This window comes from Rhineura floridana, chromosome 8 (genome assembly GCF_030035675.1).
Source record: "Rhineura floridana isolate rRhiFlo1 chromosome 8, rRhiFlo1.hap2, whole genome shotgun sequence".
Classification (NCBI taxonomy): domain Eukaryota; kingdom Metazoa; phylum Chordata; class Lepidosauria; order Squamata; family Rhineuridae; genus Rhineura; species Rhineura floridana.
The window spans coordinates 36,337,459-36,362,230 of record NC_084487.1 but is presented as its reverse complement, the minus strand read 5'-3'; the positions used below and the strand labels follow the sequence as shown (position 1 = coordinate 36,362,230).

General features: G+C 43.3%; 1 protein-coding gene across 6 annotated transcripts in view; it reads right to left on the bottom strand.

Moving 5' to 3' along the window:
• Window positions 1-24,772, bottom strand: part of CHST11 (carbohydrate sulfotransferase 11) — a 275,311-nt gene that overhangs the window by 216,810 nt on the left and 33,729 nt on the right. For 4 of the 6 annotated variants that reach the window (XR_009764383.1, XM_061638900.1, XM_061638906.1 and 1 more), the window contains exon 1: window positions 10,654-10,741. The exons of the other annotated variants lie outside the window; for them this stretch is intronic. Coding sequence is in view for 2 of the 4 variants with exons in the window: in XM_061638900.1 (XP_061494884.1) it covers window positions 10,654-10,725 (72 nt within the window). In the remaining 2 variants the exon portion in view is untranslated. Of the gene's footprint in view, window positions 1-10,653; window positions 10,742-24,772 lie in introns of those variants that run through there. 6 annotated transcript variants of the gene reach the window in all.

Here is a 24,772-nt window from a genome sequence, read left to right as displayed (position 1 = left end):
AGTTTGTAGTGCTTTTGATAACTTTCTATACCCGACATGAATTGTGGACATTAAACAATAAAATTTCTGGGCAGAAGAAAGGGGAAACATTGAGCATTGTTTGTTTCCAAATGTGCACTCCTATAGGGAGATAATGGCATATTTCATTACAGTACCTATATTCAATCAGATAGGAACAATTAATTTTTCACTCAGGAGAGAATTTATGAAGCATTATGAGGAGACACGAAACATTTCTTTTCCCACAGTGATAGTTACCCAATTCATTACCTCAGGACACAAACTCATTATCTCAGGATGGAAGTCTCGCTGTCCTTATTTATATGGCACCATCAAGCAGCATATTACTTTACAGACATAAAGACTGTGCCCATGTTTTCAAAACAGACCTAATTTTACAGTGTTCCCTCATATCAAATACTTAAATAGCATTTAAATAGTAACAGAGTTACTGTCAGGTTTTAACGTGAGAAAAGGTTCTAGAATGACAGGGGAAGGTCACTTTGTGCTGACTTTACTACAGCATATTAATGCATTTATTCATTGCAGAAGAGTGCCCCAAAGTGACTTACCTTATAAAAGGCATTAAAGCTTCATATAAAACATGATACCTAAATATGGTCATCCAAGAATATTTATAAAAGGACAAACCCTCCCCACCCCACTAAAAAGGCTCAAAACATAACTTGCTACCCTCCCGATTAATCATCAGAGGTAAATAGAATTGCTTTATCCTGGTGCCTAAAAGCAAACAATGGTGGTGCCAGGTGTATTTCTTTGGGAAGAGTATTCCACAAAAAGGGAGCCACCACTAAGAAAGTCTTTTGATGGTGAACGCAGTGTCCGGGTAAATTAATATGGGAGAGGTGGTTCTTGAGGTATTGGAGTCCTGAGCTGAATACAGCTTTATAGGTCAAAAATAGAACTTTGAATTGAGCCCAGAAACTAATTGGCACCCAGTGAAGTCCTGCCAGAATTGGTATCAAATCTATCAATTTGAATATAAATTAAAATATATTGCATGAACCAACCTTAAGTTATCATCCTTGTCCAACAGGGAGGATGCCTGGAATTCTAACCCTAAGATAGCAGCCTCCAGGGCCAGTGGAAGGCCCAGGCTATGGTCTGAAAGCACATGAGGCCCCTACACCTTACTGCAGCTGAGCAGGTTTGGGTCTGGGTAGCACTTGGATGGTAGACTAGTTGGGAACCACATACATGCCACCTTGAGTTCTATGATGAAAGAAAGCCGGGGTATAAATGTAAGAAATAAATATATAATATCTATGGGCAACCTCCAGAGGGGCAATTGTGCTAGTTCATTGCAGCAAAGACAGTAACATTTGTAACATTTGAAAAACTAATACATTTATTATTGCATATGCTTAGTCTAGTTTACAAGAGTCCACGTCATCAGATGACTACAGCCATAACTATTGAGGGGGTTGTGGCGGAACAGCTGCAGACATTCCTGGATGAGATTATCTGGATCCATTCCAGTCTGGGTTCAGGCCTAGATTTGGGGCTGGATCAGCCTTGGTCACCCTGATGGATGAACTTTATAGAGAGAAGGACAGGGGAGTGCAACCCTGCTCCTCCAGCTCAATCTCTCAGTGGCTTTCGATACCATTGACCATGGCATCTTTCTGGACCAGTTCTGTGGGATGGGCATTGGTGGCACTGTGCAGGGTCATGTCCAGAGAGCAGTACTGGGACAGTGCTACTCAGCCCCCTGGTATTTATATTATGGAGTGCCCAGTACTATTCAGCATCTACATGAAGCTGTTGGGAGCTGTCGTTAGGAGCCATGGAGCAAGGTGCCGTCAGTACACTGACGATACTCAGCTCTATTTTTCCATTAAATCAGAATCAGGAGAGGCTGTGCAAGTCATGGTGCCTGGACGTAGTGGTGGATAGGGGTGTAGTCATCCAGGGTTTTGGGGGCTTAGACCCCTTACTTTTTTGGAAGCCAGGTCCCAGCAGGGTCCCTATGTCTCTAGTGTCCTACGAACCAATCAGCATGAAAGGGGAGTTTGTTAGCCATTGAGAAGAGTCTATTCAGCTTCCTTGTCCTTTCCTGCTGATCGAAGCCAATCAGAGTGCAAGAAGGTCAGTTAGCCACTGAAAAGATTCTAGCAGCAGGTAGTTAAACCTGTAGACACTGAATTAAGTAATTCAAGCAATATCTCTGACAGTGAGAAACAACAGTAAAATGGTGACAGTGACAGAGAAGCAGAAAGCAGTATTCAAACTGGGTCAGATTATTCTATAATCAGGACTACGTTCCCAAAGATGGAGAATTACATGTTTTTGTGTTTGTTGGAGTCCTTCTTACTTTGCTTCTTTCCTGTTATTGCTGATTCTACAGAGAATGTAACCTAGAAAATTTTATTTCACTTATTATTCATCCTAGAAATCTGTATCAAATGTATTTTTATTATTTTCAAAAGTTTTTATTGGTCAATGTCATATGATGGTGTAATCAGCCTTTTGTGTTTCAAACTGGAGGTTATATTCTATTTCTATTTTGGGTGCATTAACATTTGAATCTGAAACTGCAGCTCTGATGTAAAATCAGATTAATTACAATATGTTGTTACTTAAGCAATGTATCTAGCTGTTGGAAAGAAACAAACTTGGCCTGCCCAAGATGCATGTTTTCAGCCTGCTATACTTAAATCACTCCACTTAAGGAGGGGTGGACATGGTCAATTAAAAACATACAGCATACCTAGAAATTTGCTAGAATATATTTCACCTCCCACTGTTTTATCCTGTGCAAACTGAGATACTCCTCATGTCCACTAGAGACTATTCTACAGACTATTCCATTATTCCACAATTGTTTTTGAAGCTTTTTTTTAGTATTGCGAAGTGTTGCTATAGTTCACTTATTCATAGAAACAGAAGCAAAAGAGAATGATTTACTATAGGAAACTTCACTAAAATTGCAAAGTAAATCAAACATATTTAAAGTGACTATTTGAACGATATCAACTGTTTTAATATTGTAGCTTCCTCCCTGCTACAACAAGATCAGCACAGCACATGTCTTTTCTGTTATTTGGGCTGACTGCAGGTGTGGCCACCACTCACCATATGCTCAGAAGCATGGTACCAAACTCTTTCAAGCTACACAGGAAGTGGACTGGACTGTGAAAAACCAACCCAAACTGTGTTTGCATGTTTACAAATTTGTAGGACAGTACAATACCTCAGAGAGGAGGTCATGTCTCTTGCTCGCCTTACATTCACTACTGCTGCCCAATTTCTCTGCTTTTTAAAGTTTGATAGAAATATCTGTTGGCTATATGTACGTTCTTAAAACCACAAGGTTTTTTTTGCCTATGAGCAAATGTGTTTTGTATTCTTAGTTCATAGGTGCAGAATTTTGCTCCCAGCACGGTGTACATAAATCTCAGCAGGTGCTTACGAATAGAAAAGGTTTGGAAGTAACCACTTCTGAGCGTCCCAGAAGAAGATCAAAGAAACAAGGAAACCAACTATGGAAGGGAGGGGAGGGAGCCAGACAGGGCCAGAAGTCATGTAAAAATGTTCATTTTTCCAAGTCTCAAGGCAGGGCAAATTGAACTGCCTTCAAGTCAATCCCAACTTATGGTGACCCTATGAATAGGGTTTTCATGGTAAGCAGTATTCAGAGGTGGAACTTGCCTTAGACTTTGTGTGTATGATTCTTGTCATTTTTCTTATCCCGAGATTTTATTGGCATTCCAATAGCTTGTTGTGATCTCTGATGTCCCATGTATGCCCCATTTACACTATACATGGAAAGGAGTATTATTCCACTTGTAAAAAAGCATGGTTTCCCCCAAAGAATCCTGGAATGTGAGCTTTGTTAAGGGTGCTAAGAGTTGTTAGGGTACCCCTATTCCCCTCACAAAGCAACAATTTTCATAACTGATCCTTCTTCCAAGGGAAATCTGAGAGGAGAATAGAGGTCTCCTAACAATTCTCATCACCTTTAACAAATGACAGTTCCCAGGATTCCTTGTGGGAAGCCATGACTGTTTAAAGTGGTATTTTAAATATATAGTGCAGATGGGGGCCTATTGGCCATGAGAAGGCCTATTGGGTCTTTTTCCAGTCTACATCATGGAGAGGGAGAAGCCTTTTCACTTTCAGGAAGGCCATAGCTCAGGAGGAGAGCATCTGCTTTGCATGCAGAAGGTTCAGTCCCCAGCATATCCAGATAGGATATGCTTCCAAAGCAGTTATGTCCATCAGCTGGACACATAGTGCCCATACATTGGAATGCCTCACATTTTCCAGGGCCAGATCTCTCATATACACGCATATCAACTTTTGCCGAGCCGTAATTAGGAGTGCTTACTGCTAAAGCCGATGCCAGCAGTGACTCAAGCCATGCAAGCAGAAAACCTCCTGGTGCATTTCATCCTGTGCATGGCATTGTTAACGTGTACATTGGCCATGTATATATGACGTTTACACAGCTAACAAAGTTATAATTAAAATGGATTTAAAGCTACAAGAGCCAGCTATCAGAGTCCATTCTGCCAACACAACGCTCCATAAATATTAATCAATGTTCCAAACAATAAAAACTACTTAATCTGCCGTAGGGAATCATAATTGCCACATTTTCAGAGAGTGGTTTTCTATGCCCCTGAAATTTCCATGACTATGACCTTTTTGTGGTTGATGAAAGGAAATTAGAACCCAGCTGTTTTGAAGCTAGCTTTAGAAAGTATCCAAAAAGGCAGAGAGAGAGAAAGAGAGACCGCAAAGATGCAGGAACCTTTAATATGAGATGTCCAATGTCAGCCTGAGACTAAAAGTTTTCACTGCTGCAACTTTTTGTTTTCCACTCTAAAAGGGATTTTCCTGATGCTGGACTTCAATTCCCATCAGTTTGAGCAAATGACCCTAAATTTACCCCTGTCCTAATTAGCATTCCTAAAAATATATTGTTACACAACTGACACAAAGACAGACAGACAGATGTACTTCACGAATGTGTCATAGTGATCATCAATTTGGTAAATCAGAGGTAGGAAACCTGGTGCCCTCCAGATTACCATCATCCCTCACCACTAGTCCTGAAGTCAGCCTTTCTTGTCAGATGGGGCAGCTATACTTCTAGGTGGGTTAGTGGGGGGAGAGGCACATAGTGCCAGCCAATCCCCTCCCCACTGGTAGAGAGGACATGAGGGCCAGGCCAGGGGAAGGGAAAGCCAGTGACCTTCCCCCTCACTCCTCCTCCACCTATAGAGTTTGTTAATTTATATAACTGAAGTTTAATCTGTTTAACTGTCTCACCCTTTTTTGAGAGATCTCTGGGAATACTAGGCTCAAAAGCCTAACTTTGACTGTAGCTACAGCCCTCTTTCACCTGTGGTCTCTTCCTGTGTTCTGATGCTTCATGAACTGAACTACTTCAGTAAAGACAGTGACCTCCTGAACTTGGCTTTGATGCTACATTAGGTCACTGAACACTAAAGTCAGGATCATTCAGACCATGGTATTCCCGATCTCTGTGTATGGATGTGAAAGTTGGACAGTGAAAAAAGCAGATAAGAGAAAAATCAACTCATTTGAAATGGGTGCTGGAGGAGAGCTTTGCGCATACCATGGACTGCAAAAAAGACAAATAATTGGGTGTTAGAACAAATTAAACCAGAACTGTCACTAGAAGCTAAAATGATGAAACTGAGGTTATCATACTTTGGACATATCATGAGAAGGCAGGATTCACTAGAAAAGACAATAATGTTGGGGAAAACAGCAGGGAGTAGAAAAAGAGGAAGGCCAAACAAGAGATGGCTTGATTCCATAAAGGAAGCCGCAGACCTGAACTTACAAGATCTGAACAGGGTGGTTCATGACAGATGCTTTTGGAGGTCACTGATTCATAGGGTTGCCATAAGTCGTAATTGACTTGAAGGCACATAACAACAACAAGAAGAAGAAGTTAGGGCAGGACAGAGAGAAAATCAATACTTTAGGGTGTGTTTGTTAACTCCTCCTTGAGAGTCCCTCCTTCTGTTCTCGTTCCTGATCTTTAGATTTTCCTTCCTGTTAGGCAATCAAGGGAAAACATTTTAACTGGCTGATATAAAAAAGACTAACTAAGCAACTGGAAACAAAATGTGGAAAACAATTGGAATTTTTCAAATTGTAATACAATAAAATACAACACAAGAAATAGCAGAAGCAATAAAATACAATTAAAAATCTGTATGGATTTATTTGGAATATATTCACAGCAGACAGGCTGTGAATCACCTGAATAAAGCTCGCAGACCACTGGTAGTCCACAGTTTGGGAACCTCTTGATCTAGCAAAGTGAACTGATTAGATAGCCATACACAGAGGAAATAACAACTGCTTGCACCAGAAGCCAGCAATGGAGAGCACCAATTGGCCAATCCTGTGATGTCATTGGATATGTCTCTTCCATTGTAATATCACTTCCCAGAGAAAATGTTTTTAATTCTTAAAAGTTGACTTGTTTTTTTTAATAAATAAATAAATATACGCAAATAAAACATTCAAAGATAATTTTTTTAAAAGGGTTGACAAGCTGAAACAAGGAATGAGGAGGAGAGATGAGCAAAGTTTCATTTGCTACCCAGTAAGTTTTTTAAAAAGTTGGCAAGGCAGACAGAAAGTTTCTGCTGTGAAAGGGAAAAAGGCCAGCAAGCCCCAATCTTGAGGTATGTGTGTATGCAGTTCAATTCAGTTCACAGTTAAAAGTGAAGTTACCTAATTTGCACTTCTTGAAACAATACGCCAACTGAAGCACCGCCATCCTTTGAAATTTGCACTTCCCCAAACTTTGCAAAGTTCTCCAGTCAAGTTATGCACACAAATATGCATATACTAGGATAAAGTGTGTTGAAGCTGCATATATTAGTGAAAACAACATACAAAAATGTTAGCTGATTATATTACAGCATTTCTAGCTGTCTTGGTGACCATGAAGGTGGGCATGGGGGGACATGAACAACTGAGCACAATGAGATTTCATCAAAACTAAAGAAAGTCGAGCAATTTTTGCAACCAAGTTTTTATTTATTTATTTATTTGCTTCCATTTATATCCCCCCCTTTATTACATGTGGTTTCCAGGCAATCACTCATCCAGGTACTAACTAGACCCAGCCTTGTTTAGCTTCAGCAAGGTGGTGGCCTCAAGCTTTCCAGGAGGCTCCACCACCAAGGAAGGGCCACAGGGGCTACCACCTGTTATCATATTTATTATTTTATTTATTTATTACATTTAAATCCCATCTTTCATCCAAGGAGCTCAAGGTGGCATACATGGTTCTCTCCCACCCCCATTTAATCCTCACAACAACCTTCCAAGGTAGGTTAGGCTGAGAGTGCCTGGACCAAGGTCATCCAGTGAGCTTTATGGCTGAATAGAGATTTGAGCCCTGGTCTCCCAGATCCTAGTCCAGCATTCTAACTACTACATAAGAACAGCCTGATGGATCAGGCCAATGGCCCATCTCATCAAGCACCCTGTTCTCGCAGTGGCCAACCAGATGTCTATGGAAAACCTACAAGCAGGACCTGAGTGCAAGAGCACTCTCCCTTCCTGCGGTTTCCAGCAAATGGTATTCAGAAGCATACTGCTTCTGACTGTGAAGGCAGACCATAGCCATCGTAGCTGTAGCCTTTGATAGCCTGATCCTCCCCCAATTTGTCTAATCCTCTTTTAAAACCCTCCAAGTTGGTGGCCATCATTGTCTCCTCTGGGAGCTATTTCCACAGCTTTTTCTTTGGGAGCAAGTTCCATAGCTTCCAAGTGGTGACATATTTTGGACCCCCATATGGATTGATTCTAAAGAGCACCTATATTTCTGGTTAACTCACTAGCTCTACACACTGGCTTGTCTGCTTTATTTATAGAGGTGCTGAAGAGGCACCTCTGTACCTTGGCCTTTGACACCTAAGATATGTGCTTTCAGGACCCACCTGATTCCTGGGACTGTAAATGTTTTTAATATTGAATTTTAAATTGTTGTAACCCACCCTGGGACCTGCTGGTGAAGGACGAGTAATAAATTTAGTAGTAGTAGTAAATAGGGAAATGTCCTTGCATCAGTACAAGGATTTCCACTTGCCGAATGGAACGTCCCCCCTTCTCCACATGCACCCTCTAAATCTATCCTGAGGGTTCCCCCAACCATCAGAGCAGATTTAAGGAGGGCATGGGGTGCCTGTGGGGAGAGGAGAGGGGGGGGCTGCATTGTGCAAATGGAAATCCTTGCACTGACAGAACAAGCTAGTTGGATACTGCCCTAATAAATTATTTAAATGAAATAAGTATCAAAGGAGTTCTATACAAAAAAAGAAATAAAATTGAGCAATTATAATAAAAACATAAAATGGCACCAGCACAAAACCCAAAAATTCTTTTAAAATAATGAAATGGCAAAGCCAGGAACAAGCACCCAATCAACCAATCAAAAACCTTACTAAAAAGAAATTATTTGAACTAGTTAACCAAACATCATCAGTAAATGCATGAATCTGCCAGGGGAGATTGTTCCAAGGGATTATGTACTAGGTATATAAATCTCTGATTAAAGAGGGTGACTGGTTGACCTGTGTTGCTCTAATTATTACACAATATAAAAAGGCTTTTCATACACTGAGACAGATCCAGGCTAAGTCATGCTTTAGTCCCACTGAGTTAGTCATGACTGACTTGTCCAATTCATTTCAATAGGCCTAAAGTGTGACTAAGTCCTGTTTGGATCCAGCCCCTTATCATTTCATTTATTTAGCAATTTACTCTTGATACATCAAAGAATGGGTTTTGTTCATTATATTTCTAAAGCATCTGGCATCCAAAATCTGAAATGGCACCCCAATGGCTTCCTAAGAACTCCTGCAGCATTGAAACACAGCCCAACTTTTAACTGTGAACTATTTAGTAGTATAGTAATGGTGTGTTTAGGGCAGCAGTAATTAGGGTGTTCTTGAGAGATGGCAAAAGATTGATCCATTGCGTAAAGAGCTGCATATCAGCCAGCTAAGCTCCTAGCATCAAGTGGTATTTGTTGTGTGAAAACAAGAACTCTTCAGAAATCCTACATCATTTTAAAACCATTATGAGTGAGACTTTGTAAATGAAGTAGAACACACACAAAAGATAATAGCCTATCAGCAGAGATGTAGTCATCCAGGGTCATGAGGGGGTCATAGACCCCTTACTTTTTGGAGAGCAGTGTATCAGCCATCAGAATGAAAGGAGGTGAGTCAGCCACTGAGACGACTCTCCTCAGTAGCTAACATACACCCTCCCCTTTCACGTTGATTGGCTCCTAGGGATGTCTGTTGTAGTGCAGTGTGGATGCAGAGAGGACACGGAGAGCAAGAAAGATGAGGGAAAGTGGAAAAGAGAGTGCGGCTGTGAGGGACGTGGTGTGACTATCAAGAGCTGCCCTGGGCTTCTGCTGGGAGGAAGAGCAGGATATAAATCAAATAATAAAGAAATAAAAGAAGGGACCCTGCACTTCTGAATTTGCCACCACACTACTGCCTATCAGCAAAACTTCCACTGATTAAGTTGATTTGTTGTTTTATCATTTACAACTCACAGCTTTTCTCTCACAATTAAAAGCACATAAAGATTTGACGAAAATGAAAACATATGAAATTGCATTCCTTCCCCCCACCGGTCCACTCTCTGTTTCCTGACTGATAAGTATGGATCTGCAGGCTTCCAACAAGCCCATGAAACAGTGTTCTTCAGCATTCAGGTACTGTATCAAAACCGGTCCCTTGAATATTTCATTTATTTAGACAAGCATTTCTGTGTTCCCTTTTGAGGCCCAACTCATCCAATATCATATCCAATAACAATTAAGCTGAAAACAATGGCACCAATATAATATTTCCTGAACATTTCAGGACAAACACATTTTCTTATTTTCAAAGGCTTGAGGAGAGATGCAAACTTTCTGATCCTGTTTCATTCAACAGAGAGACAATATTGGAAGATTGGTCAGAGGAGGTAATAAGTTATTGCTAGATGGGATAAAGCAAGAACAGCGGACATGAATACATGTTAATCAAGGAGGGGTGGGAAGTGTAAAGTTTTCTTTAGAAGTACTCAGAATCTTTGAATCATCTTCCTTTCCATGTTTACATTATTTTGCCAAGTCATCTCATTTTCAGCTGATCAAATGTTTCTTCCCTCTTTCTGTGAGCAACCCCGAAATATTAGTTCACTGGGGGCCACAGAGAAGGAGCTCTGCTCCTCTCGCCCCCAAACACAGGAAGACTGTGGAAAAGAAAATCATGTCACTGCTCTCCTCTTTCCAGGCATACTCTGACACATACATAAAGCAGAAGTCTTCATGCAAGTCTCCTTAAAGGCACTAGCACAGCCAAAAAAGCATAATATACTCAAGTCCTTATTCCTCACTCTACAACTCAAGCATTTATTCAGGCTACCTTGAAAGTATTTTTTAAATGAATGGAGACATGAATGAAAAAGCAGTTCTCTTTTACAAAAAGGGAAAAAAACATGAAAGAAGCCATGTTCTCATCACTGCTACCTGCTGGGGATACAAAAAGCAAAGCTCTCTCTCTCTTTCATATACAGAAACTTTGCCGCCAGTTTGCTCCACCATCATAAATGAGAATGAAAACCAACCTTTGACTGCAAAAGCATGAAGACTAGCAGCAGCAACTCAAAGCAGCAGCACGGATCTTTGCAAGAAGTCATCTCTGGCCCATTCTAGACAAAGGCCCAATTTGCTTTTAAAGCACATTTAAAGCAGTATTACACCATTTTAAACAGTTACAGCTTTGCCCAAAGAATCCTGGGAATTATAGTTTGTTAAGGGTGATGAGACCCCTATTCCTTCCACAAAGTGGTTCAATAATCAATCCCTCTTCCCAGGGAACTCTGGGAGCTGTAGCTCTGTGAGGGGAATAGGGGTCTCCTAACAATTCTCAACACCCTTAACAAATTACAGTGTCCACTACTTCCTAACCCATTCTCAAGACCCACTTCTGCATCAAAACACTTTTCTAAATCACATAAGGCTGCAATTGGGGTTGAGCCAATGCATGGCCCACCCCAAAGTGTGTGTGTGTGTGTGAGAGAGAGAGACAGAGAGAGAGAGAGAGAGAGAGATTTAAAGGCTTTAAAATTTGAAGTTTTGATAGCTTTGATTCTATGTCATGCTTGACAGCTAGCTTTTTTTTTTTTTTTAGAAAAGGTACGTTTCTGACTAAAAATAAATCAGTGGTGGTTGGCACGTCCCCCTCCAAATTGGTAATGTTCTAAATTCCACTCATTAGACCTGCCCAGCTCTGCCCACCCAAGATTCCCAAGAGTGGGTTTTTCCGGATCACTATCATCCATACCATACCATGCTAGAGTGATCCTGAACACACCTCCATTAGCTACTATGACTGAGCCTAATAGAGTGCTTAAGGGGCTAACAGGTTAGTAAAAAGAAGTGATCGTTTATTTAAGAAATGTGTTCATTGTAGTTGAACATCCATATTCAATGCATCCGTTTCTGAAGAAAACTGTATTCATCCACACTAAACATACACAGACATGTGTGGGCTTGGTGACAGAGTTATAGAGGTTTCAGATGATTACAGGGAAATCACTAATTTTTCATTCCTCTTCATTGAAGCCCCACCTAGAAAAGTGGCAGACTCATCTAACTTCACTCTTCTTATAACGCAGCTATGACCGCCTTATTTATTGGCTCTCTTCCTGGCTGGCACACAGAAATTTAGCAGGTAAAAGCTTTTCCTAGCACGGAGACAAGTTGCAGAGAAATCTCCATTTGCTACTGTACACTTTGGTGCTGGCAAGCTCCTGTTAAAAGCACAGAATCATTGCCAATTTTTTTAAAGTGCCAATCCTACACCACTCTAAGTCTGCCATTTCCTGTTTTGTCATCTAAGATTGCAGGCCATCTGGGAAGGCATTGTGCCACTCTGATGTTCAATATCATGCCTAATATACCCAAAGTTAGTAAATAAGAATGAGAAGGATTTCCGAGAAGCTAATCTTCACAAGGTCAACAGTGCTGATCCTATTGGGAAAGGGTTAAGGGAGTTCCATTGATTCACTCCCACACTTTATACTCATGCAAAGTGTAATGGGGATAGAATCAGGTCTCTGGAGGAGTGCTGGGGGGGGGAAGGATCTCCATCCAAGAAGGGCAGCCCTATACAAACAGACATGGCTTTACAGAAACCTCAGAGATATTCTATTAATTTATATGTTAATTAAGCTGCTATTTAGGCTCTCTATACACTGTGTGTCTGTGAATAAGGGGAGGGGAGGAGGAAGGACAGGATATAAATCTAAGAAATAAATAAAGGAGAAGAGTTGAACACAGAGCAAACTGGGATGGGCACCTGTTTTTATATACCCCCAAACCAAGGAAATGTGAAGTTAAGGCAATCCACATATGTTATTCCAATCCATTGGTGGCTGTGAAAAGCTGCTAAAGAACAGGCCACTGCCTGCAAAACTACTCAGATAACAGATGCCATTTTGCTTTAAGAAGTGCCACTGATGTTAATGGTGATCCAAAACCACAAATGCTCTCACAGGTAACAAAAAAAAACCCTCTTAGAATTTAATTCCAAGGCATTCTTGTGGCCCTTGTATCATAGGTTGCAGTTTTCAATCAGTCTACGACCCAGGTGGTCGAATATTACGAGATCTCAATCTCGGGGAGAACACAAAATTTTCAATTTTGTGTGTCACACATTTAATGCTGAAGAGTATCAAAACAGAAAAAAAAGATATGAGATTAGCAGATTGCTCATCTGGAAAAACTATCACACGAGGGTGTAACTACACATTACACCACATTCTCCATGTAACCTAACACTGAGGCCTCTGCTTTTCTTTGCAAAGCAGCAGAGAGAGGGGCAGATCTGAAGTGGAGAGGAGACATAGGGTTGGAATGTTCAGCCTCACCATCATGACACGGCCCAATTTCAGAGTGGTTTTCATAGAGGACCTCTGTTGGCTTGGCTTCTCTAGACAGCTTTCGCCAACCTGCTGCCTTCCAGATGTTTCAGATTACAACTTCCATCAGCCCCAGCCGGTACAACATTGGCCAAGAAGGCACTGGGTTTGTGTCTCACTGCTGAACCTGATCCCAACAACCAGGGATTCCCCAAACACCCAAGGGGCTATCACACACACACACACAGGTCAGTGTTGGCAAACCAATTCACACTCCTCCAATCTGCCTTGCCAGCACAGAAGGTGCTTCCAGCATGAGATCTTGGAGAAGTGAAAGATTGCCATTCTCCAAGCCAAAAGGCTGTTCCTTGCACTCCTCTGCAAGGGGGTGGAGCCTGAGAGTCAAGGCCAAGGAGCATAAAAGGGTTCTGCCAAGATTGCACTCCTATCCACATAGTTGTCTCTTCCTTGGGCTCTGTCTGTGGTCCTGAAATGCCTGCCTCAGACTGCCCTTAACTTTAGAACCGTTACTTACTGCCTGTCCTCTCTCTCCTCTCCAGGCTGTTCACTGGATCTGTAACCTCCTGACTGCTTGGATTCCTTCACCAGGACTTTGCATAAGATCATAAAAAAGAGCCCTGCTGAATCAGACCAAAGGCCCATCAAATCCACATTCTGTTCTCATAGTGGGCAAACAGATGCCTATGGCAAGCTGCCAAAAAGGACATTGAGGATACATTTATCACCACAAGCGTTGGCCTTCAGGTTCTGGGCATTTACAGGAAACAAGTGAAGAAATGCTGGGGTGAATACTATGAGTGACAGTTATATAAGGGACCCTGGGAGTTGCCTGAGGATCTCAATGTGTTCCTCCCCTGGAACAACACAAGCAGCTATGAACCCCACAAAGCAGGGACGAGAACCTCTGGCCCTCCAGATGTTGCTGGATGCCATCAGCTTCAGCCACCATGGCCAATGGTCAGGGATGATGGTGGTTGTAGTCCAGTAACATCTGAAGGACCGTACGCTCATGCTGCCAAAGGTTCAAGACAAGGCACCACACCAGCAGTGGTGGGCAGGGTAGCACAGGCAGGGCAGCACTGTAGACGTGGCTCCCCAATGCCAGTGCTGCTTACCAAGAGGGAGAGGAGAGGCATGGGGAGATTGGCATGGTGTGGCTGCAGCAACAGGAGCATTGTACTGGCTCTGCTGCTGTTGCCTGCACCACACTAACCCTCACCGCTCTCGGTAATGGGCAGCAACACTTGGCATTGCAAAGCCAGGTGCACAATGCTGCCCTGCCTGTGCTACCCTGCCCACCACTGCTGGTGTGGTGCCTTGTCTTGAACCTTTGGCAGCATGAGCGTACGGTCCTTCAGATGTTACTGGACTACAACCACCATCATCCCTGACCATTGGCCATGGTGGCTAAAGCTGATGGCATCCAGCAACATCTGGAGGGCCAGAGGGAGAGGAGAGGCATGGGGAGATTGGCATGGTGTGGCTGCAGCAACAGGAGCATTGTACTGGCTCTGCTGCTGTTGCCTGCACCACACTAACCCTCACCGCTCTCAGTAATGGGCAGCGACACTTGGCATTGCAAAGCCAGGTGCACAATGCTATCCTGCCTGTGCCGCCCTCCCCCTGCTGACTGGTGCTGCGCCACATTTTGCTAGACAACATCAGAAGCACTTTTCAGTAAACCAGTTCAAACCTTTTGATTCTGACATGTTCACCTATTTCTAACTACAAAATCCATCATCCCTCAGCTTGGATACACATATAGCACCCCCACATAAAAAACATAAATGTACTGCCTTTAAGTCGATTTCGACTTATGGCGACCCTATGAATAGGGTTTTCATGAGGCTGAGAGGCAGTGACTGGCCCAAAGTCACCCAGTGAGCTTCATGGCTATGTGCACATTCGAACCCTGGTCTCCCAGGTCGTAGTCCAACACCTTAACCACTACACCACACTGGCACATACACACTCTTATTTTGTTGGGAAAGAATCAAAGTATTTCCAGCACAGACAATGCAAACTAAAGAGCCTGTGTTTTTTTAAAAAATAAAAACCCTTCTGCCTCCAAAGTAGATCATGTCTAATGAAAAAAAATACTGCTAGCCAGTGTGTCTCATGTCTCCTTGCTGTCTTCCATTACAAAATGATCTTCCATGCCTCCAGCACTGAAAGTTAAGATGCTACATGGCAGCCGTGCACTTCAGCCTCCCACTGGGTAAAGAAGCAATTTAAGAAGGGATAAATGTGCAAAGGGCAGATTTACCGCTCCATACAATTTCCATCCCCAGCTTTAATTTTTGAAATATGACTCAAGAAATAATTGCTGCAAGGCATTGCTCCTTCTCCACACACACGCACACACACATTCAGAATGCATATCATATCTTAAAATGCTCTACTGTGTTCATTTTATTAAGTATTTATGTGTGTGGGTATATATATAATATCAGATCGGGGGGAAAGAAATCTTTATAACCTAACTTAAAGCAACAAATAAAGCATTACAAAATATCAAAAATAAAACATTACAGAAGAAGGTCAAATACAAAACAGATATTTAAAGCAATGTAATTAACAGAAAAACAAAATATTCTGTTCCACATTTTTAAAAATTAAAGAAAAAATCAATTACTTAAGACAAGTAATAAGACTGCTTGTCACACTGAGCATGACATTTTAAAATCTTCAGTCCAATCCACAAAGTAGTTAAGTAAGAATGCATGGATTTAAGTCAATTTTGTCCAATGAATGTAAGTAGATTTGTGGGTCGTCAAGCAGCTCAAATCAATATGCCCAAAATGCTGCTCACCCATGTACGGTGCTAGTAGCTATATTCTCTGTGGAGGACAAAGACACCCTGTAAACATCCACACAAACAGTACAGGAATGATGCTACTCTTTATAAGAGGAGTCTATATTTCTTTTTCTTTAATCTTGAACTTAAAAGGGTGTTTGTTGAACTGCTTTACAGTCCAGATTGGTTCCTGGATTATCCAACATCCACGAATTAGGGACATTGGTTCATGGATTAGCTGAAACAAACAGAATTACTGGAAAGGAAAGACAGCAATTGGGGTTCTTGAGTTTAATGACCAACAGAGCAATCCAACTCAAGGGAAGCTGGCATAAGTGGTGCTGGCACAAGAGAAGCCAGTGGAAAGTTCTGCCGCATCCAATTGCTGTTCAGGAGCTGAATGCTGGCTCAGTCAGGAGCTGCATGCAGGGACCAGAAAGTAAAAGCCTGTTCTCCCAAATACCCCTACCAGGAAGTATGCTCTCTCCATTGACTTCAGTTGTATTTATTTTCTTAGACTAACCTGTTTCCTGGTGTAACTTTTGCCTGAATTGGGACATGTAGGAATGCCCCAAACATGAGTTGGATAGGGCCTAAGTCCCCTCACCTTGGTCCCTCCCCTGACACGCCCCCAGAAAACCCTTTTTGGGAACTTACACTGGTCTCAGCTGAGCTGGCTGAGATCCAGCTGAGCTAGGCTGAGGGACTTAACGCCGGCATAGCCCAGCTGAGCCAGGACCCAGCCGACTCAGCTGGAGATCTGCTGCATCCAACTCCCCTCAGCCTGGCATAAATGCAACTTGGATTGCACCCTTACTTTAAGTATTAAATACATTTGGTACGGAGGTACTTGTAACAGTGAACACAAGTGTTCCCCCTGACCTCTAAGCCCTCAGCTTCACCAAAGTTTGGGTCCAACTTGTAACAGGCTCACTGTCAGCTAGTTCTCCCAACTGCTCACCAGCAGTTGACTGGCAATAACAGAGAGCTTTAGGTCTCTGCAAGGCCTGGACACTCTTGAGCACATTCAGGCACATCCATTGCCACTAGAATGGATGGAAGCTACAATTCTCATACATCCTAGTGGCAACCAATGGTTCTGAGCATGCTCAGAAGTGTCCAGACCTTAAGTTAGAGACCTTGATATCTCTGTGGTCACTAGTCAGCTCTACCTGCCACTGCTCCTCTTGTCCCCAAACAAACGTATGCTTGCAAAGGAAATGAGGGCTGGTGGCAAAGAATTTCCCAGACGTGCCAACATTCTGAGCTTTTTTACTGAACATTCTGAAGTGGGGGGGGAAGCCAAGCCTTTTCAAAGACCCCTCCAAGGAAGTTTAGAAAAAACAACCTAATGATGATGGGGATGGGGGGAGATTCACCCATCACTAGTCCTAATTCATACAGAAAACTGTGGACAATTAGTTGACATTTTTATGGACAGTGAATAATGGTATCATTTGACTACAGTAAGTATTGCTTGTTGCAGTGATAACAAGTGTCTCCTAATGGAATTAGCTGGATATTGGAAATAGTAAATTATTTGACATAGAAATGAATCTGCTATTGCTATTCTGTTTTGATTATTTCACTGATCTGGCCTGAAGTACTGGATTTTTTGAGTCAAACTCAAAACATTTTTAAAAAGCAGAGCTATTTGTGACCTGTATTTTTGTTTCCAACTTCTTCAAGGTAAGATCTTAAATGCTTTGGCTGGAGAAGATATGGCAAAAATGAAGAGAGGTAATGATCAACAGAGCCAGCACCAGGCATGCCAGTGCCCTTGGGCCCCAGCCTGCCCCGGGCCCCAGCACCCGCATGCACGCATGCAGCCAGGCATGCACCCTGAGCACGCAGCTCCTGCCTGTTCCACCTACCTCTCTCCTGCATCCTGCTGCTGCATGCACTGCACGCACAGGGCTGCCATCAGCCAAGATGGCGGTGGAGGCTTCTCTAAGAGGCTGATACCCCTGCCGCCATCTTGGTTGAAGGCACACATGTGCGGTATGCTACGCACACACATGCGCACATGCCTCCCTTCAACCAAGATGGTGGTAGCTGCATCAGCCCCTTAAAGAAGCCTCCACTGGCATCTTGGTTGATGGCAGCCCTGTGTGCGCAGCAGCAGCAGAAAGGAGAGAGGTAAGTGGAGTGAACAAATGGGCAGGCGGGTGGCCTGGAAGCTCCCTCCCTGCGATCCGCAGCAGGAACCCTGCCACAGATCAGGAAGGGGAACACTACTCCCCCACCCTAATGAGGGGCCTTTCAGGGGGCCTGACCTGGCTGCCCTTTGGCATCTGCCCTGACAATCAAGGTCAAGGAACTATACCATCAGGGAGATGAATTCAACCTAACTAGATATGCACAGGATTGCACTTTTATTCAGCCACATAGCTAAATGGGCATTTGAACCTGGACCTGACACTCTAATCAAGGGGTAACCAATATGGGCCCTCCAGGGATTGTTGGACTACAGTTCCCATACCCCACTACTGTTGGCCATGCTGGCTGGGGTTGATGGGAGATAGAATCCAATTATATCTGGAGGGCAACACAATGACTATCCCAGCTCTAACTGGCTCAAAAATAGTCAGGCTCCTGGTGATCAAGGTTTAGAACTTGGTGAGAGAAGGAGCTGTCTGTCAATCCAATTGGCCGAGAACCAGGAATGGGTGCCAAAACTGGCAGAGATCATGTCCAAAAAGTGTTTTTTTTACTCAGCTAGTTGTTCATTGCATTGCAATACATCAAAACTAGTGGAGATTGTTGTTGATGTTTAAGAATCGGTTACTGCAGGGGAAATGCATCTTATAAATGTTTGGACAACAAATATAATTGCCTCAAATCAAATAATTTTTGTGCCTTTTTATTGTCAAAGGTAGAAGAACATAAGAACATAAGAAGAGCCTGCTGGATCAGGCCAGTGGCCCATCTAGTCCAGCATCCTGTTCTCACAGTGGCCAACCAGGTGCCCGGGGAAAGCCCGAAAGCAGGACCCGAGTGCAAGAACACTCTCCCCTCCTGAGGCTTCCGGCAACTGGTTTTCAGAAGCATGCTGCCTCTGACTAGGGTGGCACAGCACAGCCATCATGGCTAGTAGCCATTGATAGCCCTGTCCTCCATGAATTTGTCTAATCTTCTTTTAAAGCCATCCAAGCTGGTGGCCATTACTGCATCTTGTGGGAGCAAATTCCATAGTTTAACTATGCACTGAGTAAAGAAGTACTTCCTTTTGTCTGTCCTGAATCTTCCAGTGTTCAGCTTCTTTGAATGTCCACGAGTTCTAGTATTATGGGAGAGGGAGAAGAACTTTTCTCTATCCACTTTCTCAATGCCATGCATAATTTTATACACTTCTATCATGTCTCCTCTGACCCGCCTTTTCTATAAACTAAAAAGCCCCAAATGCTGCAACCTTTCCTCATAAGGGAGTCGCTCCATCCCCTTGATCATTCTGGTTGCCCTCTTCTGAACCTTTTCCAACTCTATAATATCCTTTTTGAGATGAGGCGACCAGAACTGTACACAGTATTCCAAATGCGGCTGCACCATAGATTTATACAACGGCATTATGATATCGGCTGTTTTATTTTCAATACCTTCAAAACTGCAGCCTGATAATTTCAGGGGTAAGAGAGCAACTAGAATTCACAATGTTGAACGTGAGGAAGGTATAGAGAAATGTGCCAGACCTCAACAGACACATAACAGGCAATACTGCATGGCAAGCCTTAAATAAATCAGGTATTGACTATAAACAGAATTTTGTCTGAATGAAGTGAACAAGAAAATTACTGCAAGTCAGAACTATCTGTCTTTATTTTGCAAAAAGCTATCCTTTTGGAAGGGAGGCTTCTCTATTAGAAGAAAAGAAGTTAACGATCTAGAAAATGGGTTGAGTCATTCAATTCAGAGGTTTGGAGCACTGCAGGGAAGCAGGAGGAACTGAATTTACCATAGCTAAAATGTCATCTGTACTGAAACAAGAAATAGACATGGTTCAGAGATGGGTTTTCTTTGGTATTCAATCAGAAGGCACATAAAAGTACTCTCCACAAGAAGAATCAAACTTAGCTGTGAGCTCAGGGGCCTCATGAATAAGGCATTTGCCTCCTAAGCCAGGAATTGTGGGTCTGAATCACATGTGGGGTGAGTTGTTTTTGGGGAAGGGCCATGGCTCAGTGGTGGAGCATCTGCTTTGCATGCAGAAGGTCCCAGATTCAAATCTGGAATCTCCAGGTAGGATTAACTGTCTGAAATCCTTAAGAGCCACTGCCAGTCAGTATAGATTGATATGTGGGTACATATCTTTCAGGTATCCTGGTCTCAAGCTGTATAGGGCTTTGTACACCAAAACTAGAACCTTGAACGTGGCCCGGTAGCAAATGGGCAGCCAGTGCAATTCGTTCAGCAGCGGGGTGACATGTTGGCGATACCCTGCCCAAGTGAGGAGTCTCACTGCCGCATTTTGCACCATCTGCAGCTTCTGAACCAACCTCAAGGGCAGCCCCACACAGAGTGCATTACAGTAATCCAGCCTGGAGGTTATCAGTGCATGGACAACAGTGGTCAGGTTATCCCGGTCCAGAAATGGCCGCAGCTGTCTTACTAGCCAAAGCTGGTAAAAGGCACTCCTAGCCACTGAAGTCACCTGGGCCTATAGCGACAAAGATGGATCCAGGAGCACCCCCAGACTATAGACCTGCTCTTTCACAGGGAGTACGCCCCCATCCAAAGCAGACAACTGACCAATTATCTGTACTCAGGAACCACCAACCCACAGTGCCTCTGTCTTGCTACAATTCAGACTCAATTTATTGGCCCCAGGGCTTGCACGGCCTCTTCTGATTCAGATGTTACAGAGAAATAGAGCTGGGTATTGTCAGTGTACTGCTGACACCTCACCCCAAATCTCCTGATGACTGCTCCCAAGGGGTTCATATAGATGTTAAACAGCATGGGGGACAAGATGGTACCCTGCGGCACCCCATAGCACAACTGTCAGAGAGCCGAAAGACAGTCACCCAATGCTATTCTCTGAAAATGACCTTGGAGATAGGATCGGAACCACTGTAAAACAGTGCCTCTGATACCCATCTCACCAAGTCGGCCCAGAAGGATACCATGGTGAATGGTATCAAAAGCCCCTGAGAGATCAAGTAAGAGTAACAGGGTCTCCCTCCCCCTGTCCTTCTCCCGATAAAGGTCATCCATCGGGGGACCAAGGCCATTACTGCTGCTTACCTGGATGGTGAGAGGCCAGGGCTGCTCCACCATTGCATGCCCAACTTCATCCCCACTCTGCCCCATCCATGCACCAACCAGATTAAGTGGCAGCAATGCCACTGTTAGAAGAGTGGTTCCATGGCATGCCAGCTGCTCCTGACAACAATGAAACATGCATTCATTGATTTTGCCATTTATTGATTGACTGGATTTTAAACTTTCTTAATAAAATGTCCACGTTCTATAGCTTCAGAATATTAGATATAAAGTGGCACATATATCTATAAAATATATATATTATTGCAGGAGGCCCCAAATGTGGTCTGCGGACCACCAGCGGTCTCCAAGCTTCATTCAGGTGGTCCTCAGTGTGTCTGTAAAAATACAATTAAAAATCATACAGCACCTAGCACAGCACATTACAATTGCTACAACAGGCAGAAAAATCGTAAGTGGTCCTCCAAGAAACTCAGGAATTTTCAAGTAGTCCATGAGAAAAAAAGGTAGAGGAAGCCAGATTTCAGCTGAACATCAGGAAAAACTTCCTGTTAGAGTGATATGATAATGGAACCAATTACCTAGGGAGGTGGTGGCCTCTCCAGCACTGGAGGCATTCAAGAGGCAGCTGGACAGCCACCTGTCAGGTATGCCTTTAGCTGGATTCCTGCACTGAGCAAGCAGTTGAACTCAATGGCCTTATAGGCCCCTTCCAACTCTACAATTGTATGATCCACCATATTATTAGACGAATAGTGTAACAAAAAGTCATCATTCACACCTGACTATATACTTGCAAAACTTAAGCAAGATCCAAACTTGTGAAACCTTTCATTCCATAGTCCTAATGGGCTCAGGATATCACAGATAACTCTGGCCATAAAAAATTATTAAGCCACCCCCATTCTAGGGCTGCCTTACCATTAGGTGCCCTGAGATGAATTATTTCTTGTGACATTAAAACACAGCAATATGTTCATTCTCATTTTTATATTTAATTGTATTTTTACTGCCAAGGAGGGCAAAGGGGCTTATGGGATTTTCTGCCTTGGAATTGTGAGCCCATAGTTTAGAAGTGAGCAGGGCGCCAAGTCAGAGACTAACATAATGGGCACTTGCTAAGGAGCTCAGTTCTGAGCCTGATCCCACTGTCCCAGGGCACATAGAACCAGAGCTGGGATCTCACACATCACTTCACTTCACTAGACAGTTAACTTGTTCTGTTCTAATAGAGAAGCCTTCCTTCCAAAAGAATGGCTTTTTGCAAAATAAAGACAGATAGGTCTGACTTGCAGTAATTTTCTTGTTTACTTCATTCAGACAGAATTCTGTTTATAATCAATACCTGATTTATTTAAGGCTTGCCATGCAGTACTGACTTTTTGGTAGTTGTATAAGTCCTTGACTATTATGTGTCTGGTGAGGTCTTGCACATTTCTCTATGCCTTTTTAATTTTTAATACCCTGAATTCTACAGTGAAAAAAGCGGATAAGAGAAAAATCAACTCATTTGAAATTTGAGTTTCTGCTGGGAGGAAGGGCAGGATCAGGGCCGGCTCTAATGGGCGGCCAGGTGGGGCCCCTGCACTCCCCTTCTGCAATCCACGGCAGGATTGCTGCCATGGATCGCAGGACAGGAGCTTCCGAGCCGCCTGCCATTCCCCCACTTCACCTACCAGTAGATATGGGAACTTCACACATAGCCATTCACAGCATAGCCCCACATTGGCCCTGAATTTATATGATCAGGGGCTAGTTTGGTACCATGCACATTCACTAACCGCATAACAAAATCATGTCACAGTAGCAACAAACTGATGCCTTTCAACAACAACAGCATACATGAGGGCTGCTATTCAACTCCTACTTAGAGTAGATCCACAGAAATTAACAAACCTAGGTTAATCATGATCATTAACTTCAATGGGGTCTACTCTGAGTAGGATTAGCAGTGAATACCACCCAGTGGTCTTCCATCCAAACACTGACAAATTCTGGACCAATTTAGCTTCAGCAAATTTGCTGCATCCTGTGCCTTCAAGTCATGCCCAGGATTGTAAAAGTCCCTGTAAAAATCAATGGCCAGACCTGTCTTCTTACTCTGCAAACAGGGCCAGCACCAGGAATGACTGGGCCCTTGGGCACCAGCCTTCCCTGGGCCCACAGCTCCATAGCCCAACACCCCACATACAGGCAGCACAGGGCTAATAAGCCCACCCATGTGCCCCACCTACCTCTTGTGTCATGTGAATGACATGTGCACGTAGCATGCATGCCTGTCATCAGCCAAGATGGCGGTGGGGATGTTAGCTCCTTAGGAAAGCCCCCACCGCCATCCTGGGCGATGGTAGGCACGTGCCCACAGCGTGCACAGCATTCACACTGATGAGGGAGAGGTAAGTGGGGCATGCATGCGAGCTTATTGAAGCCAGTGCTGTCTGTATTGGGGGGTGTGCCTGGGAGCTCCTTCTCTGTGATCAACAGCAGGGTCGGGTTGTAGAACCCGATGCTGCTGCAGATCATGGAACGGGAGTGCCACCCTGCCACTCTAAAGAGGGGGCCCTCTGGGCTGCAGGAGCCCACATCCAGGGCCCAACTTGGTCGCCCTCTGGCGCCGGCCCTGTCAGCAAGCATGACACAAAATTGGTCTTGATTATCAACTTCTGTTGGGTTAATTTGGGCTGAAATGGACCAGATTAAAAGCATTTAAAAAACAACAACTTTAGATTAGATTCTTGCCCATGTTGTATCATTTTCATCCAACATGTGGGCCACTGTAAAGCAGCTGTAATGTAGAATGCAACTTCATACATTTGGCATATGTAGAAACTGATACCAAAACACAAGATACACTGCTAGTAAGAACAATGCATTTTGCTTCCAGTTTTCCCTTGATAAAATAATGGTAAGTGATCATATAGCTTAAGTCCCAATCCTGATCCAGACACATATAATAAAGGGACTGGAGATACTCATTCCCATCTTCATTGCAACAGGATCCTAGCCATAGATACCAAAATGTGTGTCACAGTACAGGTCCTTGTCTGCATGCACTGTTCCTGATCCAGCAAGCCAAAGAGGTTTAGGGAGGTAAATTCCATTTCTGCCATAGACAGCCATAAATATTTTCTACATGCTGTGCATAACAGCCACAGGGAGCAAGCCACCAGGGGCATCTCTTGTTAAAACATATGAAAGCCAACACTCAGCAGATTCTGCCCATAGGACATTGTTTTGCTTCTTTAAGCAAAGAAGGAGGAAGAGTGTCTCAAATTATATAGATCCATACCCTACTCTCTCAGAAGATATAAGTAATCCCAGGATTTTGTTTACTTGCCTAATAAGCACACCTAGGCTTACTTCTGCAACTTACAAATTTGACTGTAATTCTCCTATTTCTCAGCCCTGCCTTATTAACACATAGGGTGCTTCCAGATGGGGGCTCAACAAGGAATTGTTGAGATATTGCAATGGGTAATTGACCGCAGTTTAAAAAGGGGGGGGGATTTCCCCCAGAAAGGACAAATCCAGATTAAATGGAAATAAAAGCTGGCATTTTGATGACAACAATGTCCTGTGGACGCTGCCCGCAAAAAAGGTTTGAACAAGGAGTATCCATCCCACAGCAAAAGGGCCATCTGGAAACATCTAGATAGCAGAATGAGGAGGTAAAATGAACTGAAGGGCTGCTTCAGACAGTAGGGTTGCTTCCCCATGGCAGTTTATTGTAGACTCCGTTTGTCACAGCATCCATTTATCAAAAGGCCACCCCCTATTCCTCTC